General features: G+C 55.5%; 1 protein-coding gene across 1 annotated transcript in view; it reads right to left on the bottom strand.

Annotated features, from left to right (window-relative positions):
- LOC127470660 (tyrosine-protein phosphatase non-receptor type 11-like) overlaps nucleotides 1-15,524 on the bottom strand; it is a 39,417-nt gene extending 23,893 nt beyond the window's left edge. Inside the window, exon 1 of the mRNA XM_051786418.1 lies at nucleotides 15,423-15,524. Within this exon, the coding sequence (XP_051642378.1) occupies nucleotides 15,423-15,436 (14 nt within the window). The 5' untranslated portion in view covers nucleotides 15,437-15,524. The remainder of the gene's footprint in view (nucleotides 1-15,422) is intronic.

The following is a 15,524-nucleotide window of genomic DNA, read 5'->3' as shown; positions in this document are numbered from 1 at the left end:
GCACAGGTGTGTGACCCGGGCTGTGCTGTCACACGGGACGGATGTGACAGCGACTGGCACCTGCCCCTGAGCTGCTGTGCCCTCCCAGCCCGGCCCAGTGAGCAGCTCCTGCACCCACCACTGCACCCCCGGGAGGCTGAGGCACACCAGGGGCTGGTGAACACGTGCAAGAGATGAGAGGGGTTGTGCCTGGGCCATTCTGAAGGTCCCCCCTCACTCCTGGTCCATCAGTTTGCAAACACTCGGGTCTCACAGCTCTGGTCTTGCAGCCACAGCTTGTGAAAAAATCAAGCACAGGCATTGCTCCAGGAGATTTTCCACAGCATTCCAATTCCCAGTGTGCTCACCTTGACTCACCCAGTAGCTCTGGGCTTCTCTTTGGCCAACTGAGAGTCCATCCAGGGGGTGCAGAGGGATTGAGACACAGTGGTGGCCCAGGGGACATTTCCCAGACAGCAGAGAAAAGTCTGACTGACCACCCCATGCTGTGCATCCATGCAAACCAGAGTGGGCCTGTCAGCCCTTGGATTTGGGTATCCCTGCACCCACATTCCCCAACTCCAGACACACAGGGACTGTCACCCATCGGGCTCCAGCTGGTCCTGTCCAGCCACAGGAGGAGGAGTGGAAGCTCCAAACTGAAGGCAGGGAGGAAGGAGCTGTCAGAGAGCTCAGCCTCCCACCACCAGTGCCAGCTCACATCTCCACTTCCAAAGGAAGATATCCCACACTCCTGCCTGGATGCAAGAGCTCCTTCTGTGGAGCATCACAGGGTTCTCCATCCCCCCAGGGTCCACCCCCACCCATTTATTCATCAACAGACTCACATCAGGGCACCTCAAGGATGGAATCACAGCAGAAAGAAGGGTCCAGAAACATCTTTACTGCAGGCCATGATGGGACAACCAAAGAATTTGGGCAGAGGGGTGTTGGGTAAACTTAAACTCTGTGATTAGTGTAGTAAAGGCTTGGGGCAGGGACTTCAGGGGGAGTGTTCTGTCCACTGGTGTTTGAACAAGGACAGATCCCAAACCTGCCACCTCTCCCCTCGAATCATCCATATCCCAGAAGGATTTGGCTCTCAGCCTCTCACTGCTGTTCCCAGCTGGCAAAATCCAGGTGGGAAGGAGCTGGGGAGGGAAGAGCACCTCTAAAATCTGCAGAAGAGAACAGCTGGGACTCCAAGGAAAGACAACAAGGGCCTGGAACAGGCACCAGCTGCTTCCCTGGGAAACGGTGCATATTCCCATGGAGCATATTCCCAAGGAGCAGAGGCCTTCCCAGAGGGGCAGCAGCTGAAACTGCTGGGAAGAAGACACCAATTTTGCCTGACAGTTCTCAGTTTTCCCAGAATGGGAGAGGCAGCCCCAGTTTTTATCAGGCCAAGGAGTGTTTCAACACCCAGCCAGGCTCACCTGCACCAGCAGGGAACTGGCAGCTGGGGCTCCTCCAAGTTGCCCAGAGGATTTACACCCATGTTCTCTTAATTAAAAAAAGGTGTTTAGCTCAGGCCCCTGGAGCTGTTTTGGCAGCAGCAGCCCCAAAGGTGTGCGAGGTCGTTATTTTTGGCTGCGGTTTTCAAATTTTCTGATTTAATTCTCCGAAACAAACTTAATATTTAAAGCAACCTTTATACTCAAAGGTTATTTCGCTGTAAGGACCACCATAAACACCAAGCTACACTTTAACCTCAGCCAATAATGCCTTGCCTACTGGTCTCAAAACCTCTAACAGGAGGAGAAACCTCTTTAGAACTCCCTCCATCCATGGACAGTTTTCTGGCCCGTGTATTACAGATGGTTTTGTTCTCATAAAGCAGCTCAAAATTAAATTGCAGGCCCACCTGCCAGACAGCTGGAGCATTAAAAATACCTGTCAGCAGCCAGCCCCAGCTGCTGTCTGACTGACAGGCTTCCTCCTGGAGCAGGAAAAGTATTTGTTTAGCTGCTCTGCTCTGATCCAGTGAAGCAGAAAACACCCAGAGAGCAGAAACAGAACCACCAGCCCCTCCTGCAACACTTGAGAGAGCAGCACTGAGAGGAGGGGGCGCAGAAGCCTTGGGATGCTCCTGAGGTAGCAGGGAATGTAAAGTACCAACAGGCTGGAGCTGCTTCCATCCCCTGGATCCCTGAGGAGCGCTGGGAGCGGCCCGTGCCCGAGGGGGGGAGGAAGGCAGACCCAAGGCAGGCTCCACTTGGCACTCCATGGCAAAGAGCCACTCGCACAACGCTCCCAAAGCCTCAAATGCTGCTTCAGGCACAGCCCTGCATCCATTCCCTGCGTTTCCAGCCTTCTCCACGCTGCCTGCTGTGCCTCCCAGCCTGGCAGGGGGATCATTTCACACTCTATTCCCTGCTGCAGCAGAGCCTTGCACAGCTCACACCCCACAGAACCTTCACTGCTCCACACTTCATGCCCCATATAACCTTCATTACATGACACACCGCCCTTCTGACTAAAAGCTGCCATTTCACGCACTTTGTAGCAAAAAAAACCCACCCAGAGAACATCCAGCACCCCGAAATCAGGATGTTCCACCACCAGCAAGCGAGTTACCAAGCCCACGAAAAGCGTGCTCAGCCGGAGAGATAAGGCAGAAAACTCTTAACGCAGCGAGGTAACGCGAGATAAAAATCTAATAAGAGCACAAAATAACATCCTGCCCGGGCAGGGATCACCTCTCGCAGTCAGCACGGCGAGCCACACGAGCTGCGCTCCCACAAACGAAACTGCGAACGCCCCGTTCCCCAGCGCCGACGGCAGCGCAGGGACAGAGCCACCGGCACCATGTGCTTGCTGCAGGGCCAGCTGAGAAAAGTTTCCACCGGAGAGCCCGGCCTGTCTGCAGACAATTTGCTAAATAGCCCTGTTAATCACTTTTCCCACCTTAAAGCCCCCCCCGCCTCCCCGGGGGCTCTCTGTTAATCAGCTCCTGCAGCACAAGTGGCACCTTTCTGGGCACTCCCAGCGACCTCCACACCTTCTCCCCTTCGCTTTGCTGCCCCTCAGAACAATCAGCTTTGTTAAAAATAGAAGCCAGACACACACACGCACACACAGAGAGAGAGCAGATCTCCTACCTCACCATAACTGGTCAAGGCTCCTGACCCGGCACAGAGACTCGTTAGTCCACAGAAACCACAGGGCAGGAAGATTCGGAGGGTTCGGGAGGTGGGGGGAGAGCTGCTCTAGGATGCAGAGGGCACTTCGCTGCCTCCCAGGAACGCTCCAGCCTCCAGCATCCTCCGGCAGCGCCGGGCAGGGCGGCAGAGCCCGCGAAGTTTCCAGTGAAGTGACAGCGAAGTTATTTACCCAAAAACAACGCGGCTTGTTGTGGAAGGGGGCAGGGGGGGGGGGTGGGGAGAAGAAAAGGAAGTCATCTCGTTCTCTTATCGGCACCGAGGCAGCAGCTGCGAGTGGAGTGTCGAGCAGGGGATGGTGAGGGCAGCCACCACCGGGGCGTGACGGCATCTGCCTGACAGCTCCCGGGCAGCCAGGGCTGGGGGAGAAGGAGAAAGAGCCACTAACGGGCAGAGTTCTATTCCATGGAGCTCTGGGCAGCACTTCCGACGACGTTTTCCTTCCCCCCTCCCTGCAAAGCAGCCCTGGAGTTTTCTACTCCAGACCTTCTGTGCTGAAGGGGTGTCGTCTCCTGGGAGAGCACCAGCTCCGGGGTCCAGGCTCCAGGGACGGGGCTGCCACCCTCCTTCAGGAGAAACCTTCGAGATGCTCAGGTTTCCCAAAGCATCTTTGCATCCCTGCTCGGTTTTTTTTTTGGGGGGGAGAGGGGTTCTAACTTCAGCTGACAAAGCTTCCCCCTTCGCTCGGCTCTGCCCTCCGGAGAGGGGGCTTCACTTGGCACCTTCTCTCTGCTCTGGGAGCATTTTGGGAGGGGACACGCAGACACCCTGCCCTGCTTTTTTTGACCTCCCTTTCTGCATCCCCTTCCCGAGCTCGCTCTGGGCAGTTCCCAGGAGCACACGGACCCCAAGGCAACCACTGAGAGTCCAATTCCTTCCTCGAGGGGGAGAGAAAGTCAATCCAGGGGCTGATGCAGAGCAGAACCCTGAACCAGGAGCTGGCTGCTGACAGGTATTTTTAATGCTCCAGCTGCCTGGCAGGTGGGCCTGCAATTTAATTTTGAGCTGCTTTATGAGAACAAAACCATCTGTAATACACGGGCCAGAAAACTGTCCATGGATGGAGGGAGTTCTAAAGAGGTTTCTCCTCCTATTACAGGTTTTGAGACCAGTAGGTAAGGGATTATTGGTGGAGTTTAAAGCATAGCTTGGTGTTTATAGTGGTCCTAAGTAAGTCTTTGCCTTGACTAGGCAGGGACACATCTCAGTCAGACAGCCCAAGCACCTCCATGGCCAGAGACAGCAAGGGAGAGAAAACATCTTTTATTGCATGCCATGGGATAACTGGGATATTCAGCCAAGCTTTCAGGCACACAGACCTCTCCACAGACCACCCCTGGGCAGCCAGAACTTGGGTTCTCAGTCCTGCAGGCTTTGGCAACAGAGGACAACTCCACTCTTCCAAAACCAAGCCCAAAACCACCACTGGCCTCCCTGTCTTGGCTCAGCGAGCTGGGGAGGAAGAGCACGACACCCAATCCCGGCAAATTCGGGATCGTTGCAGCCCTGCGGCCACACGACTGGCCAGACAGCTCCCTCCTGCCTCATCCTGCAAGCCCCTTGCATCACCAGCTTCCTAGAGCAGGAGAAAGCAGAGCTGGGAAAGGCTGTCCCTGGGCTGGCAAACAACTAAACGCCCATCAATCAAGGTATTAAATGGCCGGGAATGCGGCTGCCTCTGCAATCCTGAGCGTTTAGTCCATTATCCCGCGGACACTTAGCACAATTAGGGTTGCTTTGTGGCGAGCCTTTAATGTGCCAACAGAGCAGCTGAGGCACAGGGGAGATTTAGGGATCAGCAAATCTCCACCTCGGGGCAAAGCCCGGCACTCCGGAGGTCCCACCTCGCTGCAGAGGCTGGGAAATGCTGGGCAGGGCTGGGGAGCAGGGGGTGAACAGCACAGAACTTGGAGGATGCTCAGATCCTTGTTTTCTCGTGCTGGTCTCCATGATAATTGCACCACCCCAAACACCCTGTAGAGCAGTCACCAAATGTCACCCCAAAGCATTAATGTTCCTGCCAGAGTTTTCAGTGGATTTGGCGAGATTCCAGCCCTCTGAAATAACCGAATTTTGCTCCATCCTGAAGACAGGCAGAGGTGTCAGAGTTAGAATTATCCAGAGCCATCTCCAGCCTGACATTCCAGCTGTGCACAGCTGGAGCCTGTGAGGAAAAGTGCTCCAGAAGTGCCACCAAACACAGGGAAAGTGGTACAGAAGAGCTCTGGAAACAGCAAAGAAGCCTCAAAGAAACTTGTCTCTGGGAAAGGCAGTGCTTGGAATTGGCTCTGGAGCTCTTCTTATCCCTACAACACAAGCAGAAGGTGGATTTCTCCTGGGATTAGCCTACAGTTAACAGGTCAGCTCTTCCAAAGACAAAACACCCAAGGAATAAAACCACATCCTCTCTCTCTGTCACCATTCCAAGGCTGAAAGCAGCCCTGAAAAACAAGGAAGAGCTGAGCTGGCATCCAACAATCGAGGGCAACAAGTGGTTTCACAACCAGAACAGGACTTTCCTTTGTTCACCGCCAGCACTTCCCTCCAAACCTGAGCTTGAAAACACACACCAGCTTCCTACTCAGCACTCAGACACTCCTCCTCTGCCCAACAGGCAGACGGTGGAGATGCCAGAGATAACAGCTGCAGTGATACAGCAAAAAGGGAGGAAAGGAGAAAGGAGGTTGGGCTGCGTGGGGCTCTGAATTCCCTCTCCTGGAGCTCTGAATTCCCATTTGCATCCCACCATGTTTGGAGGCAGAACCCTTCTGCCATCACAGCCTTGGGTTCAGCACTGGCAGCAAACATGGGGCCACAGCCCCTGTCTCCCAGAATCCAGCAGCTTTTGAGGCATCTGGACACCAACCAGAACACCAAACTGGAGCTTTAAGGTTTGGAGGAGTCTGTTCAAATCCCAGAGGTGCTTTGCATCTTTCTTCTTCTTCCTGAGGGCAAGAGGGACACCAAAACCAGCCAGTTCCAAGCCCTGCCAAAGCACACCTTCCCCACTGAACTGCACTTCTGGAAGTGCACACCAGTTCCTCTGAGCTGAGAGGACAACACTGAGAGTCCCCACAGCTACAGCAGCACAAATCCTTCCCCCCCCCTGTGCCCAGCTCTCCCTGGAACAGGGCTGGAATGGTCCAAGATGTGGGTTGGTTCAACACAGGGCATTGCCACTACAGCACATCCCTGCCTTGCCCAGGTTGGAATAAGCCCTGACCAGAGACATTCTAGGAAGTGGGAGCTGCATCCACACATCAGGTTATGACCAAAGGGCAAGGAGATGCTTGAACACACACGCAGCTGCTCCTGTTACACTGCCAAGACAACCCCCAGGACAAACCCTGAGACCTTCCAGGGGGCAAACCACGAGGATGGGCACGTTCTGCAGCAGCAGCAGTGCCAGGGCACTGCCAGAGAAACGTTCTGGGAGCAAGAAAAGCAGGTAGGGCCAGCAGCCAGCACCTGACTGCAGCATTTGGCTCCTACTTTTCCTGTTGGATCTGTAGGATAACACTTGGGCATCCAGACCTGAGCTACAGGAAAACAAACATGCTCCCACTCAGCCAGGAGGGCAACCAACTTATTTTTAGTTTGATGCCAAGGGCAGGAAAAACCCCTGAGCACAGAGGAAAACCAAAAGCAGCCCCCAGGGCAGCAGGAGGAGTCCAGGGGCTTTCACCCTCAACCAGGACCTTCCTCATTCAGCAGGTTCCCCTCCCAGCAGCGCCACAACAGAAATAACTAAGGAAGGCAGGAGCATCTCGGCTTCCCCAGCCCCATCCCACTTGGCACTGGGGCCAGCAGGAGAGGAGATTCCTGCAGTGTCGTCCTCCCTGCCCTGCCACACCACCTTTGCCCCAGCCCCTGGCATCATGTGCGTCCTTGCCGAGGCCAGAAACCCTCGGCTCTCGGGATTATATAACCCGGGGAGCTAATTAAAAACCAGGGGCTCTATTTCAGACCCCGGGCAGGGTGACAGGACAAAAATACAGCCTCATGTCCCCTTTGAAGAGCGGCCAAGGCTGGTTTTTTTTTTTTACCTCGACACATCACGAAGAACTGGAGGGAGGCAAAAAAAAAAATCCCGGGGTTATATTTAGGATTTAATCAGCGGCAGAGCTCGCTGGGTTTTCTTCGATGGGAGTTATTTCAGGAGGGTGGGAGGAAGAGGGGGAGCAAACAAACAAACAAACTACCCCCCCCCCCCAAAAAAAACAACCACAACCCAAGGGCAAACATAGCCCTGGCAACTCCCTCACAATGGGATGCTGCTCCGGGGCATGAAGGGGACTTTTTGTTTTTTTGGTGCTGTTTTGAAATTAAATCTCTGTCACCTCCCCACCCTCTTGAAATCCCCGAGGCCAAAGGACACATCCCGAGGGATGGGCTCCCCTCTGCCTGTTCTCCCAGCTCCCAAGGCTTGTTCCAGGTGTCTGTAGCTGAAGGAGCTTCCCAATCCCCGTGGTTATCCCAGAGGGAGCATCCAGCAGGGATGACGTTGCTGTTGCTCACTCTGCTGCCACTCTGAGCAGGTTTCTCTCACGGAAAACACTCCATTTTTATAAACACCTAAAAGTTCCTCAGAGCAGAGAGGAAGCTGCACCTTCCACCTCCTGCCCGTGCCCTGCTCTTATTTTTAAGGCAGGGGTTTTTTTTTACCCTTGTTTTGCCAACTCAACCAAGGCCTTTTTACACCCTCTTGGCACTTGTCCCTCGGGGGACAGTGTGTCCTGCTGCCTCCCCACAGCTGCTTCTCCCCCAGCCCCAGGCCAGGGGCAGATTTCTTGTTTGACATGTGCTGCTCACGAGCTGTTCTGGTGAGGGCCACTGCAAACCTGAAAGGGATTTAATGAAAAAAAAATAAAAATCTCTTTTGTAGCGCCCAGAGGAGATTAACAGACAGCAAGAGAGAGTCGTGGCACCATCCAGATAAACACACTGACAGTGGGAATGTGTATTTTCCTACCTAAAACAGGTAGCATGCTATATTGCTCCTGAAGTTAACTTGAACAGGCCAGCACACTTTATTACAATATTTCTGCAGTTCCAAATCGCTTATGCTCTTCATATTTTTGATAAGATTGTTCTAACATGTTAAAGCCACTGCTAATAAAGCCACTAAGGTATAGACCGTTTATCCTCACAAGTTAAACTTCAAAATACAAGAGAATCATCTGCTTTCTAAGTCTTTGTTTTACTAAACGTTGTAGAGAACTGACTCAAGACACACAGTTGGGATTCCCACTGCACAGTGGGAATGGGAGGAATTTCCAGGCCTTGCTACCCAAAGGTGGGCAGGAAAAAGGAAAAGGAGGGGGTTGAATGAAAGGCACCAACAGCACAGGGATCTCCTGCCCCAGGTAGTACAAAGGGATTACCTGGAGTGCAGGAGGCAGCTGAGGGCACAGCCTGCCCCACACAAAGGTGCTGGAAAGGTTGGAATCATGGCATGGTTTGAGATGGAAGGGACCTTAAAGCTCATCTCATGGTGGAATGGGACACCTTCCACTGGGCCAGGTTGCTCCAAGCCCTGCCCAGGCTGGCCTTGAACACTTCCAGGGATGGGTTATCCACGACTTTTGATGCTCTTGAAGGTCTTTTCCAACCTCAGTGGTTCTATGAACCCCCCCCCAGCAGCCCCACCTCTGTGGGCTGAGGGGCAGGTTGAGGCTGCCCTGCCTTTGGGGTGGTGCCTTTTCTCCCAGCTCAGCCAACAGTCCCACATCCACACCCACAATTCCCTCGGGAAGAGGGACAAACACCAACCACAACAAGGACTGGAAGGCTGGGAACCTCCCCCACGGGCTCTGGGCTCAGGAAACCTTGAGCAGGTCCTTGCTGAGAGCCAGGCTCTTCACCTGATAACACAATCAGCACAGCTGCAGCCACCCCCAGCCCAGCCACACAAAACTCCACTTCCCTCTCCTCCCCCAGCTCTGCTTTCCACACCAAGAAGCTGCAAAAAGGGAGATAAAAGGTTGTCACTCCTGCTGGGAGAGGCTTCCCCAGCTCTGAGCCCTCATCAGAGGGGCTGGAGGGAACTCTGCTGAGATTCCAGCCACGGCTGGACCCACTGACCCCCTCCCTGAGGGCACTTTTGGGGGCATCTGCTCAGTGCCCCAGGTGACAGGGGCAGATCAGAGCTCCCTGTGTCCCACACAGGGGTCCTTGGGGGCAGAGGGAGGGGACAGACGGACAGAGCAGGGCTGGGGCTGCACTGGGGAGACACTCAGAGCACCCCCCTGCTAATTACTCTGAGGGAATTCCCAAGAAGATGCAGCAGCTTCTCTTATCCACATGGAAAGCTCTGACACAGAATATCCCATCCCTGGGAGTGTCCAAGGCCAGGCTGGATGGGCTTGGAGCAACCTGGGATAGTGGGAGGTGTCCCTGCCCATGGCAGGGGGTGGCACTGGATAGGCTTTAAAGGTCCTTTCCAACCCAAACCATTCCATGATTGTATAAAATCCTCTGTGATTGCAGGTCTTAACCTGTACCCAGAGTGTATCTGTGCTTGTCTTTTGGGAAGGAAAAGCCCAGTTACCTCCAGGAAGGAATGCTCAGTGTCAGTGGGGAAATCCCTGGGGGAGACTGAGCTCTGAGCAGAGTTTGTTTCCCAGCATCCATGAGCCAGGATAAGATCTGTTCCCACAAAACTGACAGAGGAGGGGGTTAGATTGGCTATTGGGAAGAAATCCTTCCCTGCCAGGGTGGGGAGCCCATCCCTGGAAGTGCCCAAGGCCAGGTTGGACAGGGCTTGGAGCAACCTGGGCTAGCAGGAGGTGTCCCTGCCCATGGCAGGGAGGGTGAGACAAGAAGGACTTTGAGGTCCCTTCCTACCCAAACCATTCTGGGATTCCATGAATATCTCCTCCAAGCCCTGTGACAGCCACAGCATCTGCTCCAGGAGATCAGGAGATGCACCTCCTCCAAGGTGTGCACCTCCCCAGGGCCCAGCAGGCAGAGAGAGCCCTTTTGGGAAGCTCCCTGGGATACAAACAGCAGCAGGAGCTCTCTGCAGAGCAAAATGCACCCACAGGAAGCACACGGTTCCTGATTTCCAGCCTGGTTTAATGCGAAGAATTTCCTCCTTCCCTTTGGATCCGTGCAGGAAGCTGCAAAACAGAGGCAGCCCCGTAATCTCATTAGGCTCCATCCCACGCACATTTCCTGGAACACACACACTGGGACTGCAGGAACCACTTTCCAGCCCTCCCATCACCAGGCAGCAAGTGCAGCCCTGCTTTTGGTCAAGGCAGTGAAAAAAAAAAATCAAAACCAACAGAATAAACATTTCTACTGCAAAGAAAGGATGAATCGATACTTAAAGTGCTGCAGCCTTAGGAATGCTGCTTCCACACACATCCCAGAGGGTGTGGGGCTGCTTTGAGCTTGGAAGTAGGTATTGGCTTTGCTCATGCCTCGGGACAGGGATGGAAACCCAAATTGTGAAATCAGTTTTCAGCGATTGGGAAATCCAAGGGCATCTGCAGTGCCAGGGTGGGAGGTGACAGGGACACTCTGGAGGCAGGTGATGGATGGTGAGAGGTGATAAACCTGGCTGGGCACGGAAAAGCTCCCAGCTCCGGGCTCCCCACTCACAGAACCCTCCTGGAGAGGGAGGCCAGGCTGCTGGTTTGCTCGTGGAGTGACAGAGGTGGTTGGCACCAAGAATAAAGGAACCCTTTGGCTTGGCCAGTCCTTTCCAAGTGGAGGAAAAAGCTGAATCCCCCCTTTCAGAACACGACCCTTCCCTCCAGCTGCTTCAATGCTGTCAGTGAGAGATCCAGCATGAAAAGCCAGCCCTGGGGAAAACCTCCAGGAGAGCAAGGTCTGCCTCACTGAGCAGAGGGAGATGCCAATGCCCACCTTTTTGCACCCCCAGGAGCATCTCTGGGGCTGGCACACGAGCCAGGTTTGTTCCCCTTCCCAAGGAGCAGCAGCTCCAGCCACGGAGCCACAGGCACGTTCCTGCTGAGCCCCTCACGTGCCTTGGCCATCCAAGGGGAGGAGGGCCTTGCTGGGCAGGCAGCTCAGGTGCTGGGAGCACTGGGAGCAGCCTTCCCAGTGCCTTGCTGGCTCACTTGCCGTGTCCAAACAGCTCCAAAAAGCCGGGAGAGCCCAGCTGGCTCTGCTGGAGCACAAAGCCCCAATTCATCCACTCAGGTGCCTCTGAGGCTCCTGAGAAGAATCATCTCCTAGAAACCAGCCCCATTTGGACCTGGCTGCAGCTCAGGTACCACCCAGCCCCGGGGGAAGCTCTGGCAGTGGGAGGGGAAGCCTGGCTTCCCCTCCAGAGCTCTGTGCCTTCCCTGAGCTGCAGCCAGCGAGGAATTCAGGAATTCTCCTTGGCAGCCCGCAAAGGAGGTACAGCTGCATCCCACAAATGTGTTCCAGGGCTGAGAGAGCTTCAGTTGTCGTGGGACCACAACGAGAGCAGCTCACTGTGCCTTGGGGAAAACCATAGGATGCTGGAAAATCACCGAGAGCCTGATCCAAAACCCCTCCTAGGCAAGGCCAGTTTTCTCTGTCTGAACTCAGGCATTAACCAACCATCCTTTATCCCTCCCTGGAAGAGGGGGGAGAACAGTGTGTTCATGCATCTCATGACCTGCCCCTATCTGGAAATAAGCAGCAGGCTGTGGGCTTGGAATTGAAATGTAATTTAAGTTGCTGCTGATGTTCCAGTCCTCATTTCCCACAGCTGAGCCTGGTGCAAAAGCACGTCTGCTCCTCCCCAGGCACTTCTGCCCAGGCAGCCTCAGCACACACAGACAAGTCCCCTTGAGCTTTGATTCTTCCACCCTCTGTGAACAAAGCCTGTGTCCAAAGCTGTCTTTGTACAGCCTGGCCAGAGAGAGAAAACCAGGAAAGCCTCAGCCAAGGTCCAGGTGCAGCCACAGCAAAGGAGGGAGGGAAAAAGGTGCCTTTTGAATGTTCTTTTTTGAGCTGGAGCTGAGCACAAGCCAGCTGACAGTCAAGGGCTGAGGTACCACCTGAGGAGATGGGAATGAAGAGCTCCCAGGAACTGCCCAGAGGGGATTTCTGGACAACCAAGGGCTTGAGCCACCAGCCAGACCCACACTCCTGGTTCCAGCCACCAGCCAGACCCACACTCCTGGTTCCAGCCACCCCTTCCCTGAGCTCTGCCCATGATGTTGTTGCTGAACATCCGAGATGCCAAAACACTGACCTGGTTTTGCTTCCTGCACCAGAAGTTCCCACCTCCCCACCACCAGCCAGGCTGCCAAAGTAAGCAGCTATTGCAAATACTCAAACTTCATATTTACATTTGGATTCAGCACAGGAAGTATGTGTTTTCCCACTGCTAAGGGCAGTGGGAAAGCTGGGACCACAGGCTGGCATTGTATTCCCTGTCACTGCAGGGTTGGACAGCGAGGCTTCAGGGCACAGCTGGATGCATTTGATGCCTCAAAATGCCCAGAAACATGGCCTGCACAAGCTTGGTAAGTCACCCTGGGGACAGCACATGGAGGGCTTTGGCCAGTCCCAACTCACCAGCCACGCTGGAGCAGCCCCTGCTTCCCACCCCAGTGGACATTTGGGATAACAAACAATCCAGGCCTTCAAAGGGAACCACCCACAGCGTGCCACAGAATTAGTCCCGGGCACAGGAACTCAGCCCTCAAAATTAAAATGTTAAAAAAGGTTAAACTGGACGCAGGGGAAAATGTTGTCAGGTGTACTCAGCTCTGGGTGTGGGACCACCCAGCATCTCCGTGCCAAGTCTCAGGGGGGTGGGGAGGCCCTGGCACAGCTTGCCCAGAGAAGCTGTGGCTGCCCCATCCCTGGAAGTGTCCAAGGCCAGGTTGGACAGGGCCTGGAGCAACCTGGGCTAGTGGAAGGTGTCCCTGCCCATGTCAGAGGGGTTGGATCAAGATGGTCTTTTAAGATCCATTCTAGCCCAAACAATTCCACAATTCTATGAAATCTGATACAGAAATGGAAGCATTTCACCAGAGTATTTGTGAGCACCATTATCTGCTCATTCAGTGTCCCCAAAACTGGAAACATTTGGTCCTTGCTCTCCCAGCATCCCCAGCCAGGGGCAGTTTCTCTCTCCTGGTGCTGTGAACTTGGACATGCACAGAAGAACTGTCTCCTCCACAGAACCCCAAAGCAGCAGAACCCCAGCACAAAGTGCCTCCACACCCCACTGATCACCTCTGACAGCACTCCCAGCACTCAGTCCTGCAGGACTGGAGCAACCTTTGGAGACAGCCAAGCCTCAGGAAGCTGGCATTTCCTCACTTCCCTAAGACTTTCCCTTCCTCCCAGCCACAGCATCCCAGGAAATGTGGCTGTGGAGCAAAAAGCCTGCCCTGCAGACAAGGGCAGTGCACAGGGCAGCCACCAAGTGCTCCAGGCCCTGGGAAACCCTTTTCTAGGGGAAAAAAAAATAAACAGGGAATTTGGGACTTGTGGAATTGGCACTAGGGGTGTGAGATTTATCCTCCCAGATCTTTATGGCACAGCAAAGGCTGAGCACCGAGGCAAAGGAGGGGCAGCATCACTCAGATGCCAGGCACAGCTCATGATCCCAGGAGATCCAGCTGGGGCAGCACCAGGCCATGCCATGAGCCAGGGGGAGAACAGCATCAGCCAGGGATCAGGCAGGGCAGAAAGGTGCCACAAACACCTGGCAGGTACCCTAAAAACCTGCTGGGCAAGAGGAGAAAGGCTGGGGAAAAAGGACCTGAGCAGTGGTTCAGAACCAGGAGCAGCAAATCCAGCACGGGTGGAAAGGATGGAGTGACAGATGTTGGGAGCAATCACCCCCCCAAAACACACAGACCCCCCAAAATCCAGCCCGCGTGGCTCTGCCCCCTGTCAGGTTCCTCAGGACTCCTGCAGTGCTCAGCTGGCAGCAGCATCCCAACCATCGTGGTGCCCCAGGTGACTGCCCAGCAGGGTGGAACCAGCAAGGTAAGGGCAGCACAGGCAAATATTGATTTGCCTGTGGGCATGAGGAGCTCTCTCAGCGCTGGGAATGAAATCCAGGGCGCCCCAGCTCCCAGCTTTTCACCCCATCGCCCATCGGCGTGTTTTGTAACTCCGCGTGGCACCGCCACGAGAGACGCTGCCTCTTCCTAAACTTCTTCACGCTTTGAACCAGCCGCTCACAAAACGCAGCTCGGCGCTCGCAGGGGAGGGAGCAGCCAGGGCTGGGCGGCAAAAACAGCCCCCCAAAAACCCATAAACCCGCGGAGCCCCCGAATCGCGGCGTTACGGGAATGTGCGGGAGGAGAACGCGGAGCTGTGACTCGTTCGGGAGGTGGCTGTGGCAGCCCCTGCCATGACCCGGCCGTGCTGGGTCCTGCAGCACCACCGAGCACTCCCTGTCCTGGAACCGATCCCGGCTCCCGGCCCCCTCCCTCCCCAGGGCTGTTCGGAACACACTCGACTCATAACAGCAACAAAGGCTTTTCCAGGTCACCTTAAGGCTGTCTTGGGGAAAGGACAGGCAGGAATGAAGAACCAGCCGTAAGAATCCCCCCCTGCCCTGCAGCGCGGGTGTGTGTGTGTGACCCAGCCCGTCCCCTGGATGTCCATTTATCCCTTCTGAAGCCACAGCGGAGAAGGAGAACCAAGCAGGGACGATGTCCCCAAGTCACACAGGCTCTGCCACCACCCCGGAAAACACTGAAGCAACAGCGTCTTTGGGGGAAGCCGGGGGAGGCACCACCAACACACCACATGCTCCAAAGTATATCCTTTTTCCACCTCGCAACCCGCAAAGACATTTCAAGCAAGTTTTAACGCTTCTCCTATTTTGGGATCCCCTCTCCAGCATCCCCAGTACTGGGCACGGAGCCGAATGGGACAGGATGCTCCCAAAGGTCTTGGGGTGCTCCGGGGAGAAACCACGGGGCCAAAGAGGGCTTGGGGCGACCCGGAGAGGGGCGGGGGTGGCGCGGGAGGTGCGACTTTCTCCCGACCACCGGAGCTCCGAGCTCCGGCACCGCGCAGCCGGCGGCATGGCAAGGGACACGGGACACGGACACAGGGCGAGCCGAGGGGCACAGGGCGAGCCGAGGGGCACAGGGCGAGCCGAGGGGCACAGGGCGAGCCGAGGGGCACACGCGGGGGCCGGGGGCAGGTCCGAGCTGGAGCCGGAGCCGGTGGAAGCGGTGCCCGGGACCCGCGGGCGCTCCGGTGGCCGGGACGGGACGGGATGGGATGGGACGGGACAGGTCGGGAGGGGATGGAATAGGATGGGATGGGACTGGCGGGTCCATACGACTCGCTCCTTACCTGCGGGAGGTCATGGCTCCGCGGAGCTCCGCTCCCGGCCCCGCTCCCGCACCGACTGCCCGCACCGCCGCGCCCCGGCGGGCGCTGGGCCCGGAGCGCCGG

The sequence above is a fragment of the Manacus candei genome, unplaced genomic scaffold, assembly GCF_025592945.1.
Source record: "Manacus candei isolate 608988 ecotype Guabito, Panama unplaced genomic scaffold, ASM2559294v1 h1tg000022l, whole genome shotgun sequence".
Taxonomy (NCBI): domain Eukaryota; kingdom Metazoa; phylum Chordata; class Aves; order Passeriformes; family Pipridae; genus Manacus; species Manacus candei.
Note: the sequence above shows the minus strand (reverse complement) of the source record. Positions and strands in the feature narration are given on the sequence as shown.